We start from the raw sequence: 18,084 nt of genomic DNA, 5'->3' as shown, positions 1-18,084 counted from the left end.
TCTCAGCTCACTGCAAGCTCCGCCTTCCAGGTTTATGCCACTCTCCTGCCTCAGCCTCCCCAGTAGCTGGGACTACAGGCGCCCGCCACCTTCCCCAGCTAGTTTTTTTTTGTATTTTTTAGTAGAGACGGGGTAACACCCCGTGTTAGCCAGGATGGTCTCGATCTCCTGACCTCGTGATCCGCCCGTCTCAGCCTCCCAAAGTGCTGGGATTACAGGCTTGAGCCACCGCGCCCGGCCAGGAAAAATTTTTTTAAAGTTTAATGCTGAGCAAATACACACACACACACACACACTCACAATATGTATGAACCACAGAAGAGGGGAAGCAATGACAGCATCACAGAGGAGGTAGTGTTTGAGCTGGGCCTTGAAAGAACAGTGAGATTTCAAGATATGGAAAGGAAGGGAAGGCCATTTAAATGGAGATTATGAGCAAAAGGACATAAGTGGTAGAAATATGTGGCATTTGTATGGTATAGCTGTGATACAAATCTAAGAGATGAATAAGGCCAATTTCATACTTCTGCCTTCTCTCAGCCTCTGATTTCTATTGTCAGTCTTTCTGGTACACACATATATATGTATGATGACTCCTAATGGGTGCAAGATTTCTTTTTGGAGTGATGAAAATGTTCTAAAATCAGTTGCAGTGATGGTCATACAACTGTGCATACACTAGAAACCATTGAATATATACTTATAATGCATACTTTTTATGTATCTCAATAAAATTGTTTTTAAAAACGACAGAGAATGAGGCTTATTATTATACAGATGGTACATATATATATGTATATACTAAGACCATATATATACCAAGACTGGTATATGTATGTAACAGGAAGACCAGCAATTCAGTAAAAATCTGAAGGACGTGACCAAATAGTTCATAGGAAAAGAAATACGAAATACAGATGGCTTATAAATATATGAAAAGATTCACAACCTTACTCATAATAAAAAATTGGAAATTAAACTACAAGGAGGTTCTATTTCTTATCAATTAAAGTGAGACAAAGATTAAAAATTGTTATTAAAGCCTGTGTTTGCAAAGATGTAGGGAAACAGGCAGTCAGTGTTGGTATATAAACTGTAGAATTTGTTTGAAAAATAACTTGGAGATGATTATCAAAATTTAATATACATGATGAAGTATTTAGAGGGAAGTGTACGAATATCTGCAGCTTACTCTGAAATGTGTCAAAAAGGAAGATGGATAGAATACGTGATGAACAAAGTACACTAAAATGTTAATGGTGGAGTTCAGGTGGTGAGTATACAGGAGTCCTCTGTAAAATTGTTTCTTTTTTTTGTTTGTTTGAAAGTGTTCATAATAAAACATTGGAAAATAATATGCTTACATCTTTGGGTCAGCAATTCTAAGAATCTGCCCTGATATACTGGCACATGTGCATAAAGATATATTTACACAAATACTCATTGCAACATTCTAGTGATGAAAGATTTGATACAACCTAAATGTCCTTCAGTAGGGAACTGGTTACATGAGTAACCATTCAGTGAAATGTTCTGTAGACATTAAAAAAATGAGACAGACGTATTTGAAATTATCTCCAAGTTACTTATATATGAAAAAGCAAAACCAGTATAATATACAGTACTATCCTTTGTGTAATGTTTGTACATGCATAATATATCTCTGAAAGGATACAGAAGAAACTGGTAAAACAGGTTTCTCCAGAGAGATTTGGCAGTGGTGAAGGTGATGTGGTTCTGGGTAGCAGCAAGACTCACTGGTTATCCTTCAGTACAGTTTGATTTTTTTCATGAAAGAGTATTACTAAGTACTGACTTACGAAGGGCGTGTTAGTTCTAAGAATTCTTTCTGAACTGGAATGGGTGTTCAGGATATTCACAGTGGAGTTCATTTGAAAGGTGACTTTAAGAAACATTTGACAATCATTTTACGTCATGCTTCTAAGAATGTGAGAGGACTTTTTCCATTCTCAAGCCCTTTTAAGGAAGTTTTTTTCACCTAGATCTAATTGCTCTAGATATGCCCACTGTTCAGCAAACTGGAAATTCTTGTTTTTTTCTGACTATAACACAACTACATAGCTGACATATGTACTCATTTCCATTAAACCAGCACATGTGTTTTTGTGACAAATGTGGACACAAAATTTTTTGTTTAAATAGAATAGCCTCCACCAAGTAAATATGAGAAGCTTAAAAGTTTAGTATCTACAGCTAACCTGATGTTCACTTTTTCCTCCTGCTTGTTATAGACTGGAAAGGAAAAATTAGCTGCCTGATTTTTAAATTCTGAAATGATTTCTTAGTTTAGAATCAAGTAGTCTAAACCAAGTCTTTAATATGTACACAGTAATATTTATTGTTATAAAAGGTGTATTAAAAACTGCTTAGTAAATTTTACATGTATAAAAACTTTTAGTGCTCAGGATTTAGTAATTTTGTATAAATTTTTGTGAAATATATCCTGCAGTTTTCTGATTTATTATGATTTTGCTTTTTAATATAACTTTTTACATTACACAAGTAGCACCTGTTTCTTGTAGAATACTGTAAAATTGCAAAGATGTCCAGAAAAGATAAAACTACCTTGAATCTCACCACCAAAGATAACTGCTATTAACTAACATCCTCCTGGTATGTATTTTTGTAGTTCTGTATGTTTGAGGGGGGAGATATAAAGAAAGGAGTTTTTAAGCAAAAATGGATCATATTATAAATATTAGGAGGCAGTGTAACATCTTACCTCCTAATGAAACTGCATTCAGCATTCTCTGAAATGAAACTGAAATCGACAAGTCAATTGAGTCCCGATTCCACTATTTGTTAGTTACATGACCTTAGGAAAATTTTTAACTCCTTTAAGCCTCATGGAGAAAATAGAGGTGCTTACCTCTTAGGGTTGTTGTAAAAATTAAATGGATAATTCATGTAAAACACTCCGTGTGTAAGTTATAATATCTTTGTATGGCTTACATTTAGAATAGTTATTTTTACTTAAAAATGCAATTTAAGTCCTCTTTAAAATCATAATTTTATCTATTTCTTGCTTAGTATTTAGACCCCTTCCAGCTCAGTTTTGAAATATTTGTCTTTTATTCCCCAAGTGCTTAGGTTTGTACATTTAAGCATATTATAAATTAGTTACATATACTAATTATACTATAACCTTTACTTTTTGGTAAAATCTGTAAATAACAGTTAAAATTCTTCCATGTTGAAATATGCTTATATCTCGCTTAGTTGGAGACTAGCCTAGGGCTTGTTTGTGGTCTTGTTTTTATAGTTTAAGATCAAAGTACCTTCCATTGTTCCTAGACAGGAGTAGGATTACTTGGGACTAGTGAGGTCACTTAGTCACTATGGCTGCCTATAAAGCTTACAGTGATAATTGACTAGTTCTGTATCTTTATTCCCTCTTTCCTCAGGACTCCATATCGTCCACAGCCTAGATGAAGTCAATTTCATACAGAACCTTGTGTTTTACATTGAAGCTGCATATAAAACTGCTGTGAGTACTCATTTTAGAATGGATTTTAGACATATGATGTTTTTGTTTTCTAAATACTGGGCAACTCAGTTGTTTCTTAATGCTACTGCTTATAGTGAACCAACCTAAAAGGCTTCTGGCAGAAACTCTTTAGCCTCTTGCTTTATTAAGACCTGTGATCCTATGTCTTCTCTTCAAGGGGGTTACGGAGACAAGAGGGTCAGGATGCTATTCTTTCATTCCTTTCAAACTCTGTGATATCTCATGGTATGTATTTGGCAATCTGGGCTAAATTGTGGTCTTATTTTAATGATTTAAGGTCTTAAGAGCAAGATAGCTAGGTTGTATTGTGGGTCAGTTAGCTACTTAGAAACAAAATTTAGTCATGTTTGTAATATTATCTGCAGGTGTTGATTCAGTGCTTACAATGCAAAAAAGTTATTTTTCCTTACAACTACCATATGAGGTAGGTTTCTGTTAAATCATAATATATTTAACATCTTCTCTATATAAAATGTTAAGTTAGACACTATACAGGAATGCAATTTTTTTTCTTCTATGGTCTAACATAGACAACTTTTCATTGTTGTTCACTGAAGCTTTATTCATAATCTCCCAAACTGGAAATAACCCAAATATCTATCAACAAGTAAATGGATAAACAAACTGTGATATATCCATAAAATAGAATACTACTCATCAATAAAAAGGAATGAACTGTTGATTCATGCATCAGTGGGTGAATCTCAAAGGCATTATGCTTAGTGAAAGAAGTCAGACAAAAAATGTACAGACTGTATGATTCTACTCACATAAAATTCTAGAAATCTATAGTGACAGAAAGCAGATCCATGATTGCCTCAGGACAGGAGCAGAGGGAGAGATGAATTACAGAAGAGTATGAGAAGACTTTTGGAAATTTTGCAATATTCATTATTATGATGATAGCTTCATGCCTGAAAACATATATCAAAATTAATCAAGTTGTACACTTTAAATATGTGCAGGTTTTTTGTATATCAGTTATACCTCCGTAAGGATACAAAAGTTATTATTATTTGTTGAGTATATAAATGCAGTCAATTACTCCAGGACAATACTGGAGACACACCACCAAAGGTGTCTTCTCTGTGTGCCCCTTTGCTGTGTTTCCATTTCTGTTTCTGTTTTTGTCTGTCACCCAGGCTGAAGTTCAGTGGCACGATCATGGCTCACTGCAGCCTCAAACTCCCAGGCTCAGGTGATCCTCCCACCTCTGCCTCCTGAGTAGTTGGGACTACAGGTATATGCCACCACATCTGGCTAATTTTTGTATTTTTTGTAGAGACAAGGTTTTGCTATGTTGCCCAGGCTGGTCTCAAACTCCTCGACTCAAGCAATTTCACCCTCCTAGGCCTCTCAAAGTGCTAGGATTACAGGCATGAGCCACCACACCCGGCTTGTTTTCCACTTCTTACTAACCACCCTCCTCCTTTGTGACCAACACATTATTTTTTTATTTCTGTTAATTGTACAGTTATCTTTTAAATATGTTTAAATAAAAATTAGAAATTCATTTACCATTTCTGGTGTACTTTGTTTCTTCATGTAGATTCAAATTTCCAACTGGCATTATTTCCTTCTGCCTGAAAAACTTTCTTTAACATTTCTTCATTCTTCTAGTGATGAATTATTGCAGCTTTTGTATGCCTGAAGAAGTCTTTATTTCATCTTCGTATTTGAAAAATATTTTCACTAGGTATAGAATTTTATGATGGCAGATGTTTTTGTCTTTCAGTACTTTAAAAATATTGTTCCACTGTCTTCTTGCCTGTATTGCTTCTAATGACACATTTGTTGTCAACCTTATCTTTGTTCCTCTACATGAATGTGCCTTTTCCCACTGTCTGCTTTTAAAAATTTCTTTTATGTCTGGGCACGGTGGCTCATGCTTATAATTCCAGCACTTTGGGAGGCCGAGGTGGGCGGATCACCTGAGGTCGGGAGTTTGAGACCAGCCTGACCAACATGGAGAAACCTTGTCTCTACTAAAGTACAAAATTAGCTGGGTGTGGTGGCGCATGCCTGTAATCCCAGGTACTTGGGAGGCCGAGGCAGGAGAATTGCTTGAACCCAGGAGGCAGAGGTTGTGGTGAGCCGAGATCACTCCAGCCTGGGCAACAAGAGTGAAACTCCGTCTCAAAAAAAAAAAAAAAAGAAAAGTTTCTTTTGTTATTGATTTTAAATACTTTGATTATGATATCTCTTGGTGTTATTTTCTTCACATTTCTTCTGTTTAGGGTCCATTTAGCTCCATGAATCTGTGCATACATAGTTTTCATCAAAAGTTTTCAGCAATTATTTCTTCATACTGTTTTTATGTTCCCCCGCTTCCTTTGGGTATTTAATAACGTGTGTATTCGGCTGTGTGATGTTGTCTCACAGCTCACAGATGTACTGTTTAGTTTTTTAATTCTTTTTTCCCTCTGTGTTTCATTTTGCATGGCTTCTATTACTATACCTTCGATTTCACGAATCTCTTTATTTACAATGTCTAATTTGTCACCAATCCCACTCAGTGTATTTTTCAGCTCAGATATAGTTTTATCGCTAAAAGTTGAATTTGAGTCTATTTTTCTATATTCCATGTATCTACTAAGCTTTCTGAATGTATAGAATATAGTTATAATACATGCTTTAATGTCCTTATCTGAGTATTCTAACATCTGTGTTAGTTCCAGGTTGGTTTCAGTTGATTGGTTTGTCTCATTATGGGCTATATTTTCCTGCTTCTTTGCATGCCTAGTAATTTTTTATTGGATGAAAGACATCATGAATCTTACCTTGTTGCATCATAGATATTGTTGTATTCCTGTAAATATTCCCGAGTTTTGTTCAGGGACCTAGTTAATTTAGTTGAAAACAGTTTAATCCATTATTACTTTTAAAATGTGTTACATGGGACCAGAGTCATGTCTAGTCTGGAGCTAGTTATTCCCCCACTACATAGGTAATAAGACACTTCTGAATACTCTACCCCATGCCCCTGAATTATGAAGTTTTCTAGTCTGGTTAGTTAGAACAGGCACTATTTCTTGTCCTGTGTGAGCACTAGGTATTTTTTCCCTTTAATTCTTTGGGTGATTCTTTCCCTAGCCTCAAGTAGTTTTCTCACTTACATGCATTCTTCATTATTCTGCTGAATATTTGAGGCGGACCCTCTGCAGATTTCTGTGGTTTTCTGTGTAGCTTTCTCTTCTCTGTTAATCTGTCCTGCAAATTATGGTTACCTTGGTGTATCTGTACTCTTAGCTCCATTTCTTCAACTCAGGGAGTCTGCCAGGCTCTGTTTAGTTTTCTCCTCCCTGTATAGTGGCTTGGAAACTCTTACAACAGTAGGCTGGGACAGTCATAGGACTCATCCTATTTGCTGCACTTTCTCAGAAATCATTGTCCTTCATTGTGTGATGTTCATTGTATTGAAAACCATTATGTTATAAATAGTTTTTTAGTTGTTGCAGGTGGGAAGGTAAATCTGGAACCTGTTACTTCATATTCACCAGAAACACAAACCTAACATAGATAATTTTATGCAAACAGACATTATTTGTTGACTGATGGCTTTGCTTTTGACACCACAGGCCTGCTGTGGTTCAGTGCGGAAGTTAGGGTTCTTTGGCCTCTCCATTATATCCAATGATTATAACAGTAGAATTATTGATATTTCTGTATTCTCATACTCTAACCTTTGCTGCACAAACTAGAATGGAGCTGGATTGGGGGACAGGTAAGGCCAACCATCATGGCTTACCTTCCTGAAACTTCACTTTAACTCAGAGATTTGGCATGAAAAGTAATTAAAGGTAGATACAGAGATATAGATGTGGTGGGAGGGTGTGTGTGTGTGTGCATGCACATACACGTGAGCACATGTCTGTTTGCAAGTTCCATTTCATAAGAGGGCCTAGAAGCAATGACACCTCAGTGATAATGAGCGTACCCAGTGCCCAGGTCTTGGATTCTGACTATCATTTTCTGATCAAATAAACCAGGGCTTCTTATGGAAGTGGTTGATTCCAGGGCTATGGTGGGGAAAATACGAGATAAGATTGGAGCGTCTTACAGTGCCAAAAAGTGAAAAAATGTTCAAAAAGGGAGTGTTTTGTTTTGTTATGTTTTGTTTTGAGACAGGGCCTCTCTTTGATGCCCAGGCTAGAATGCAGTGGTGCAATCATGGCTTACTTCAGCTTCAACCTCCTGGACTCAAGCTATCTTGCCACTTCATCCTCCCTAGTAGTTGGAACTATAGACAAGCACCATCATGCCTGGCTAATTTTAAAAAATTGTAGAAACAGGGTCTCACTGTGTTGCCCAGGTTGGTCTCAAACTCCTGGGCTCAAGTGATCCTCCCACCTCAGCCTCCTAAATTGCTGGGATTTCAGGCAGGACCTACCATGTTCAGCCATGCTCAAAAAGGAATAGGCATGTCAAAAGGTCACAGGAGCCAACCTGAAAGAGCACCCAAAGCCAAAGCTGGAGCAGTTTGAACAACAAAATAAATAGTGATAGTGTTTTATTATAAGCCAGAGAAAAACCTAAATATCTGTAAGTTCATAGCAATATAAATAACTGAATAAATAAATAAATAAATAAATAAATGGGAGAGAAAGGACAGCTCTTCCTTAGAGAAGAGTTGCAACTAATGGCTGTAGGAGTAATGAAGAGAACTAGAAAATCACCATTAAAACACCACTGTAATAATTGTTTCTGGCAAGATCCATCAGTGGATGCTGAATTAGTGGGTTAATGTTTGAGAGAAACAAGATATTTGCATGCTCCTAAAGTATCTCTCTCAAGATATTTCTTAATTAAAAAGGAAAAAATAGTAACAGTAGAATTGAGAAACCCAGCAGACATCACATTAACCAAGTGAGAAGGGTTAATATCACCAGTAATAAGATGTTTCAGCATTGTACATCCCTGCTCTGATGCACTGAGAAGGACACAGCATAATGTCTGTAATACATATTCTTGCCTAAAATGCATAATCTCAGTCTAATCATGAGAAAACATTAAGCAAACCCAAATTGAGGGAAATCTACTAAATACTTGATCACTAATTTTCAAAGAGTGTCAAGGTCACAAAAGACAAGACTTGAGGAACTGTCACTGATTAGAAGAGACTTAAAGAAACATGACAAATGCAGCATGAAATTCTGGTTTGGACCCTGGAATGTAAAAAGGCCATTGGTGGGGAAAAAGTGGTAAAATCCAAATACAGTCCATAGTTTGGTTAATAGTATTGTGCTGATGTTAATTTCTTAGCTTTAACTATTGCACTGTGGTTATGTTAGATGTTAACATTAGGGGAAGCTAAGTGAAAGGCATATGGGAACTCTTTGTAGTGTTTTTGCAACTTTTGTATAAGTCTAAAGTTATTCCAAAATAAAAAGTTTTAAAAGTAATTTTAAAAGCTGTATGATTGAGGGGATTTATAGAGCTCTGGCTAAGAGGGTAGGCTTTGGAGTGAGATTCCTTGGACTGTAATCCTGGCTCTGTCACTTATTAGCTGTGTGACTTTGAGTGAGTCACTTAACTTCTCTTTGCATCATCAGTTTCTTCATCTATAAAATGTAAGGATTAAGGAAGATAATGTAAAATGCATAAATAAGTGCATGGTACATTGTCAGTACCAATAGAGAGTAAAGTTAGAATGAACATTTACAATAAAATATTAGGCTGCTCTTTAGGCTCCATCTTCCAGATCTACTGGGTATTTGCTTTAATGAAAAATTTTGAGAAGCACCTCTCCAGATAGACTGAGTTATAGTTCTTAGCACTCCTGATTAACTGTTGAGGAGTCTTCCAACAGCTTGGAGGCTCCAGTAGAATTTAAAGCTATTGGCAAAGTAGCTGCAGGGGCCACCCAACTCATTAGCATCTCCTTAATAAGCATTGTGGGTATGTGTGTGTATGTGTGTGTGTGTGTATGTATATATATATAAAATTAGTTACTCCTAGTGTCTTATGTTCAAGGGCAAACACTTCCTGCATCTAGGAAGTATTTAGTAGTTATGACTTGCTAATTGTATATTGGTTATTTTATGCCAGGACTTCGGGATATGGGAACGTGGAGACAAGACCAACCAAGGGATCTCAGAGTTGAATGCCAGTTCAGTTGGAATGGCAAAGGTAATTTTCCTTTCTTGTTTATACTGCGCATGGGATAAGGAAGTCTGGTGTCCCTTTGTCACAGATAAAACTTAATGTGAGTGTGGACCATAATCAAATTAATTATTATTTTAAACCACAGGCAACATTCAGATTCTCCTGTAGAACCGTGGATATGTAGATGAAAACTTTCATAAGCTGCAGATTTGATATCCAACTGCTTTTGTGGCATGTGTTTACTTATATTATATCCCATAAGGTCGTGAAAGGACTTAAACTAAACTTATCATCTCTACCATTACAAAAACAAGCAAAAGAAGGCTTTTATTCCTTCCATTTACCAGTTGACCAAGCTTTATATCAAGGAATCATCTCTCAATCCTCTGTCCTCTTTATTTTCCTCCATCCCCCAAATCATCATCATCATCATCATCATCATCATCATCATTAGCAGCAACAGCATTACTGTTCAACTTGGCTCTACTTTTTCATCCTACCCACTCTTGTCTTCTCTGGAAACAGCAAGAAGACATACAATAAGATAGCAGGAATAGGATCAAACATATCCATTATGAGAAATATGCATGATTTAGTCTCTCTTACTAATATGCAAAGACATAGATTGATTTTAAAAACTAAAAGAAAATCCAATATATGCTGTCTATAAGAGCTCTAATATAAAAAAAAGATACAGAAATGTTAAAAACAGAAGGATGAGCAAAATACAGTCTGACAAACATGAAAAAGAGCTAGGGTGACTATGTGAATGTCAAGTGAAGTAGAATTCAAAGTAAAAAATATTACATAGAACAAAGAGGACAAGGGGAATCATAATAGAATTTCATTCTATTTTTGTTTTATTTATGTGTATATGTATGTATGTATGTATGTATGTATTTATTTTGAGACGGAGTCTCGCCTTGTTGCCCAGGCTGGAGTGCAGTGGCACGATCTCGGCTCACTGCAACCTCCACCTCCTGGGTTCAAGAGATTCTCCTGCCTCAGTCTCCCGAGTAGCTGGGACTACAGGCCACCATGCCCAGCTAATTTTTTTATTTTTATTTTTAGTAGAGACAGGGTTTTGTCATGTTGACCAGGCTGGTCTCGAACTCCTGACCTCAGGTGATCCATCTGCCTCGGCATCCCGAAGTGCTGGAATTACAGGCATGAGCCACCGCGCCTGGCCTAACAATCTCATAGTGCACTGAACAACATAACCAAGCATCCTTCCATGTCATTTCAGACAGACAAATTTAGTTCATTCTTTTCAGCTGCTATACAGTATTCAATAATTGCTCCATTGACAGAATTGTCTTTATTTTTTAATATTCTAGATAATGCTTTAGTGAAGATCCTTGTACATACATCCAGGTAAATTTACACAAATATTTTTATAGGAAAAATTCCTAAAAGTGGAACCCTAAAGTTAAGGGATGTATACTTTTAAATTGCCCTTCAAAAATATTTCCACTAGTTTACATTTCCCCACCCTCATATGATGGATATATGTCATTATATACCATAGATGTCATTTTTCTTTTCTTTTTTTTTTTTTTTATCATAAGCTGTTTCTTTCAGTGAATAAAAGTGTTTGACAGAGAAATACCTTTGGAAACAAACATTGAGAACATGTTATTACAACCTGTTTCTTTTTGCACTGGTACTTATTATTACAAGTTTACATATAGAGCTTTTTTGCCATTTTTCTCAATACCTGGATATTATCAGTATTTTTGTATATTTGATTTAAAGTTTTTTCCACTTAAACTTTTTTACTTTTTATTTTGTAATCATTTCTGACTTAGAGGAAAGTTATAATAATTGTACAAAGAATTCCTATATAGTATCCTTCACTCAAGTTCCCTACTTGTTAATATTTGCTTTATCTTTTTCTCTGATTAAACAAAACATACACACACACACAATTATTTTTTTCTGTACCAGTAGAGAGTACATTGCAGACATGAGCCCCATTACTCCTAAATATTTCAGTGTGAATTTCCTCAAGAACTCTTTTATAACCATGATACAAGCATCAAAATCAGGAAATGAACACTGGCATTATACTGCCACCTAATTGACATAACCCATTCACATTTATTTAGTTGTCCCAATAATGTGATTTATGGCAAAAAAATCCTTTTGATCCGGGATCCAGTCTAAGATAACATATTACATTTAATCGTAATGTCTCTTTAGGCTTCTTCAGTCTGGAGTCCTTACTTGTCTTTCATGACCTTAGCATTTTTTAAGAGTATAGGCCAGTTATTTTACAGAATGATCCTCGATTTGATTTTGTGTGATATTTCCTCATGATTAGATTCAGATTATGTGCTTTTGGCAAGAATACCACAGACGTGATGCTGTGTTCTTAGTTTATTATCAGGAAGCACATGATGTGAATTTGTCCCATTACTGTTGATGTTATCTTTTATGAATTCATTAAGGTGGTATCTACCAGGTTTCTCCACTGTAAATTTTCTGTTTTCCCTTTGTAATTGCTATGACTTGAATGTTTGTGGTCCCCCCTCACCAAAATTCATATTGAAACTTAATTACCAATGCAGCAGTATTGAGAGGTGGAGCCTTTAAGCTGGGACTGGATCATGAGGGCTGTTCCCTCATGAATGCATTAATCCACTCATGGGTTAATGGATTAGTGAGTTATCATGGGAATGGGACTGGTTGCTTTATAAGAAAAGGAAGAGACACTTGAGCTAGCACACTCAGGCCCCCTCATCATGTGATATCCCATTTCACCTCGGGACTCTGCAGAGTTTCTACCAGTCAGAGGCCCTCACCAGACAGGGCCCCTTGACCTTGGACTTATCAGCATGATGAAGGGGAGCCGGGTGCTATTCCTCAAGACAGTGGAAGAAAGACCCCAAGGCATTTCAGAGATCTTAGATGCTGCCTTTTCCATCACAGGCCCAAAGGCCTAGGAGGGCAGAATAGTTTCAGGGGACAGGCCTGGGGTGTTCTTTATGGTGTTCTTTATGCCCAGGACTGCCTTGGGACTCTACTCCCGGCACCCCTGCTTCAGTGTTTACTCAGCTCATGCCACTACTCCAAAAGGTCCAAGTGATAAACCTTGAAGGTATCCATGTGGTGTTAATTCTGCAGGTCCACAGAATACAAGAGCTGCAGAAGCATAGCAGCTTCTACCTGGATCTCAAAGGATATATAAAACAGCTTCTGGGCCCAGGCAGAGACTCGTCACAGGGGTGGAACCATCACAGAGAGCCCCCGCTAGAGCAACACTGAAGCAGAAACATGGGGTTGCAGCTTCCACAGAGAGTTCCCACTAGGGCAGGACCACCACTGGAATGCCAGAACTGTAGAGTCACTGGCAGCATGCAAGGCCTGCCTGGGAAAGCTTCAGGCACCACACTTCAACCCACAGAAGCAGCCACCTGTACTGCACCCATCAAAGCCATAGGGACAGGGCTGCCTGAGGCCTTAGAGACCCAATCCCAACCCGAGCATGGAGTCAAAAGAGATTATTCTTCAACTTTCAGATTTAATGTCTGCTATGCTGGGTTTAAGACTTGCTTTAAGCCTGTTGTTCCTTTCTTTTTAGCTATTCCTGTCTTTTGGAATGAGAATATCTCTGTCTGTCTTAATTCCTGTACCACCATTGTATCTTGAAAGTTGATAAATTGTTTTGATTTCAGACTCACAGATGAGATTTTGGACTTTTGAGTCTTATCCTTGGTGCTGGAATGAGTTAAGACTTTGAGGCTATGGGGGTTAGAATGAATGTAGTTATATGTGAAAAGGACATGACTTTGGCGGGGGCAAGGAGTAGAATAGTAAGGCAGTAATTAATGAGTATTTTGTGCCTGGCCAACTTCTACTTACCCTATAGGTCTCAGTTTAGGTGTCATTTCTTCAGGGAAGACTTTCAAAACTGCCTTCTACCCCCAAGACTAGGTCAAGTCTGCCCCTTAATTGAGGAATTACAGATAACTAATAAATACTAGAAATAATATTCAATCTTGTTAGCAATTTAATGCATGTGAATGCAACAGATATACCATTTTTTATCACATTAGGAAAAAAATTTAAGATAATACATTGTTTGCATTAAGGAAGGTATTGTCATATACTGCTAGTGATAGCTATGTTGGTACAACTTGCAAGAAAAGCAATTTAGCATTATGCCTTAAAAATTATTCATACTCTTTTACCCAATGATTCTACTTCAGGGAATTGATGCTTACAAAATAATTCAAAATGAGTACAAAGAGCTATTTTATTAGCTTGACAGCCATTATTGCGAGCCTACCGTATGCCATACTGTGTGCTAGATATTAGTGAAGACATAATCCCTGACCTCAAGGAATTTATAATTTAGCAAGAGATGTTTATCAAAGTTCTATTTCTAATAGCACAAAATTAAAGGCGACCTAAATTTCCAACAATTGGTAAATGGCTAAAATATACTTTATTATAGCCATATGAGATAATAGTATTCCAAAATAGTTTTTGTAACGTGGAAAAATACTTATCCTATATTATCAACTGTAAAAAGTAGGATGCCAGATGTGATCTCAACTGTACACAAATAGACAGAAAAAACTAATAAAAAACATGTCAAAAATGTTAAAAGTGGTTGTTTTGGGTGATTTTCTTGCCCTCTCTGTACTTTACTATGTTTTCAAAATATTTTGTAAGGAGTGTGTTTTACTTTTATGATCAAAAAATATATTTAGAAAAGTAAGAAATTAACAAATAAATTCTATTTTAAAAAACATAGTATCTCATTTATATGTGGAATCTAAAGAAGTTGAACTCATAGAAGGAAGGAGTACAATGATGTTACTTAACGTATGATGCTTAACCTGATAGTGCTACAAACTCCTTACCTTTCTCTGAGACAATATGGGAGACAAAGAAAAACTCAGAATGCCCTGGGAATAAATAATGTTATTTTATTATAAATTCTGTCAGACATATTCAAAAGTGATATCATGTAGGTTGATAAGATGGGGTATAGGGAGAAGAAATATATATCTTTCTAATGCTAAACTTGTCCTTTCCTTTCTTGTTCCTCACAGGCAGCCCTGGAAGCATTAGATGAACTGGATCTGTTTGGTGTAAAAGGTGGGCCTCAATCCGTTATCCATGTCCTGGCTGATGAAGTACAACACTGCCAGGTAAGAGATTATGGAAAATGGAAATAGCAAATTTTATTCTTGCCCAGACTCAGATTTAAGCATGAGCTTTAGATTAAGGATAGCTGAATGAGAGAGAGTGTATCATCTGATTAATTACCATATATCAAAAATATCTTTAGCAAGCATACTGTACCAAGATAAGCCTAATATAGCATGGGCTATAAAATAGATCATAATCCTGTTCTGTAGCCCAAGGTTATAAAGGGATCTCAGCATACTATATGAAATTATCCACCACTATCATATCAAAAGGATATGGTCGCTCTTTCTGAGTATCTCCTTTTCTAAATATATAAAGAAAACAAGAGATGATAGATTTTTAGTATTCTTGTTAGTGTTTCTGAAACATTCTCTTGTCCCTGGTTGGCTCTAAGCTTAGATATTTGGAGATTAGACTTTAAGTGGCAAATATGTATTTTCAGTTTTGTTTAGGATTACTCTCCATATGGAAAGATTAAGGCTTTTCTCATTGGCATGAAGAATTTTCTCCTTTTCTTTAAACCCTGATTAGATACCATAGGGTCCTATTGAATATAAACTCATCTCCAATTTTAAAAACATAAAATTTCCCAGAGAAAAAACATATGTCAGAAGTAGAGGAGCTGAGCCTTCCCTATCCTGCTTCTCAGCAGCTATGTTTTCTCTTGACTTTATTCTTAAGTAGTTGCTAATGGAGCAACAGCACTGTGGGTGGTATAATAATGTTAGAATATTCCTTATCCATGAGTAACTGGTTAAGAATCAGGATAGGGAAGTATTGAGAGCAGAATTAAGACAAGGGATGATTTACAGAAATTGCTGGTTTTCTAAGTTCTAACTATTGAGTAATGTCTAGATTTTCTTGTGAATGGTCCACTTCTACATAAATCTTTTGAAACTAAAGCTATTAGTTTTATAATGCCAAGGTATTTAATAACCTACTTAAAATAGATAAAGAATGTTCTGTTCTATTCTGTCAAACATATTCAAAAGTGATATCATGTGTGTTGATAAGATATTGGGGTAAAGGGAGAAGAAATACATCCTTTTATATAAACTTAACTACTTTTCTCTTAGTCTATCCTGAATTCACTACTGCCCCGTGCTTCAACATCAAAAGAGGTTGATGCTAGTCTACTCTCAGTGGTTTCTTTCCCTGCCTTTGCAGTAGAGGATAGCCAGTTGGTGGAGCTCACGAAACAGGAAATCATCACCAAGCTTCAGGTATGTCCATATGTGCCTTTGTTTTATTTAAGGCTGTGACTTTAAGGGTAAATTGTGCCTTTGAGGGCCTTAAGTATGACCTGTGACTGTGATTTCAAGAAACCTTTAAGTTTTCTGAGTTGTCTTTACAGTTTCTTTTAAAAGTGTTAAAGCTTCTACAGCCATTGCTGGTAGTAATGCAGGGTGGCACACCCACTTTAGAAAACAGTTTGGCAGTTTCTTATAAATTTAGTCATATACTCTCCCTATAACCCAACTATGTCATCCTAGAAATCTACCCTACAGAAATGAAAACTTACGCTCACGAAAAAATCTGCACACAAATGTTTACAGCAGCTTTATTCATAATTGCCAAAAACTGGAAAAAACCTTCAACAGAGGAAGGGATAAACAAATTACACTATATGCATGCAGTAGAATACTGCTCAACAGTAAAAAGATACAAGGTACCAACTTGATCAGATTTAATCATGGTGTATAATCTTTTCGATATGCTGTTGGATTTGTTTTGATAGTATTTTGTTGAGGATTTTTGCATCTGTGTTCATCAGGGATATTGGCCCATGGGTTTTCTGTTCTTGTTGTGTCCTCGTCAGTTTTGATTTCAGGGTACTGCTGGCCTTGTAGTGAGTTTGGAAGAAGTCCCTTCCCTTCAATTTATTGGAGTAGTTTGGTTTTAGCTCTTTAAAAGTTTGGTAGAACTCAGCAATAAAGCCATCCATTCCTGGACTTTTCTTCATTGGAGTACATTTTATTACTGATTCAATCCCATTACTTGTTATTCGTCTTTTCAGGTTTTCTGTTTCTTCTTGGTTCAATCTTGTTTGGGTGTATGTGTCCAGAAATGTACCTGTTTTCTCAAGGGCTTCCAATTTCTTGGCACATACTTATTGATAATAGTCTCTAATAATTCTTTGTATTTCTGTGGTATCGGTTATAATGTCTCTTTTTTATTTCTGATTTTATTTACTTGGGTCTTTTATTCTTAGTCTGGCTAATGGTTTGCCAATTTTGTTTATTTAAAAGACTTTTCATTTTGTTGATCTTTTGTATTTTTTGGCCTTGATTTCACTTGTTTCTGTTTTGGTCTTTGTTATTTCTTTCCTTCTATTAATTTGGGGTTCTGTTTGTTCTTTTCTAATTCCTTGAGGTGCATCATTAGGTTGTTTATGTCAAATCTTTTTTTTTTTTTTTTTTTGAGACGGAGTCTCGCTGTCGCCCAGGCTGGAGTGCAGTGGCACGATCTCGGCTCACTGCAAGCTCCGCCTCCCAGGTTTACGCCACTCTCCTGCCTCAGCCTCCTGAGTAGCTGGGACTACAGGCGCCCACCACCTCGCCCGGCTAGTTTTTTGTATTTTTTAGTAGAGACAGGGTTTCACCGTGTTAGAGAGGATGGTCTCGATCTCCTGACCTCGTGATCCGCCCGTCTCGGCCTCCCAAAGTGCTGGGATTACAGGCTTGAGCCACCGCGCCCGGCCTTATGTCAAATCTTTCTACTATTTTGATGTAGGCATTTATTGCCATAAACTTCCTTCTTAGTACTGCTTTTGCTGTATCCCATAGGTTTTGGGATGTTATGTTTCCATTTTTGTTTATTTTAATAAATTTTAAAGTTTTTTTCTTAATTTCTTCATTGAGGAGCATGTTGTTTAATTTCTATGTATCTGTACAGTTTCAAAAGTTTCTCTTGTTATTGATTTTTAGTTTTCATTGCAGTCAGAAAAGAAAATTGATAATGATTTCAATTTTTAAAAGTTTGTTGAGACATGTTTTATCGCCTAATATATGATCAGTCTTGGAGAATGTTCCATGTGCTGATGTGTTTTCTGTACCTGTTGGATGAAATGCTCTGTAAATGTCTGTTAGGTCCATTTGGTCTATAATGCAGTTTAAATCTAGTATTTCTTTGTTGATTTTCTGTATAAATGATCTATCTAATGCTAAGAGTAGAATGTTGAAGTCTCCTACTATTATTGTACTGGAATCTAACTCTCCTTTTAGATCTAATAATATTTGGTTTATATATCTGGATGCTCCAATGTTAGGTGCATATATATTTACAAT

General features: G+C 36.4%; 1 protein-coding gene across 5 annotated transcripts in view; it reads left to right on the top strand.

Moving 5' to 3' along the window:
• PHKA1 (phosphorylase kinase, alpha 1 (muscle)) overlaps nucleotides 1–18,084 on the top strand; it is a 129,923-nt gene that overhangs the window by 26,810 nt on the left and 85,029 nt on the right. For all 5 annotated transcript variants that reach the window (XM_011998219.1, XM_011998218.1, XM_011998217.1 and 2 more), the window contains exons 5-8: nucleotides 3,426–3,508; nucleotides 9,578–9,658; nucleotides 14,698–14,796; nucleotides 15,874–16,020. In XM_011998219.1, the coding sequence (XP_011853609.1) occupies nucleotides 3,426–3,508; nucleotides 9,578–9,658; nucleotides 14,698–14,796; nucleotides 15,874–16,020 (410 nt within the window). The remainder of the gene's footprint in view (nucleotides 1–3,425; nucleotides 3,509–9,577; nucleotides 9,659–14,697; nucleotides 14,797–15,873; nucleotides 16,021–18,084) is intronic.

The sequence above is a fragment of the Mandrillus leucophaeus genome, unplaced genomic scaffold, assembly GCF_000951045.1.
Source record: "Mandrillus leucophaeus isolate KB7577 unplaced genomic scaffold, Mleu.le_1.0 Scaffold561, whole genome shotgun sequence".
Lineage (NCBI taxonomy): Eukaryota > Metazoa > Chordata > Mammalia > Primates > Cercopithecidae > Mandrillus > Mandrillus leucophaeus.
The sequence above is the reverse complement of the archived record's forward strand: the minus strand, read 5'-3'. Positions and strand labels throughout refer to the sequence as shown.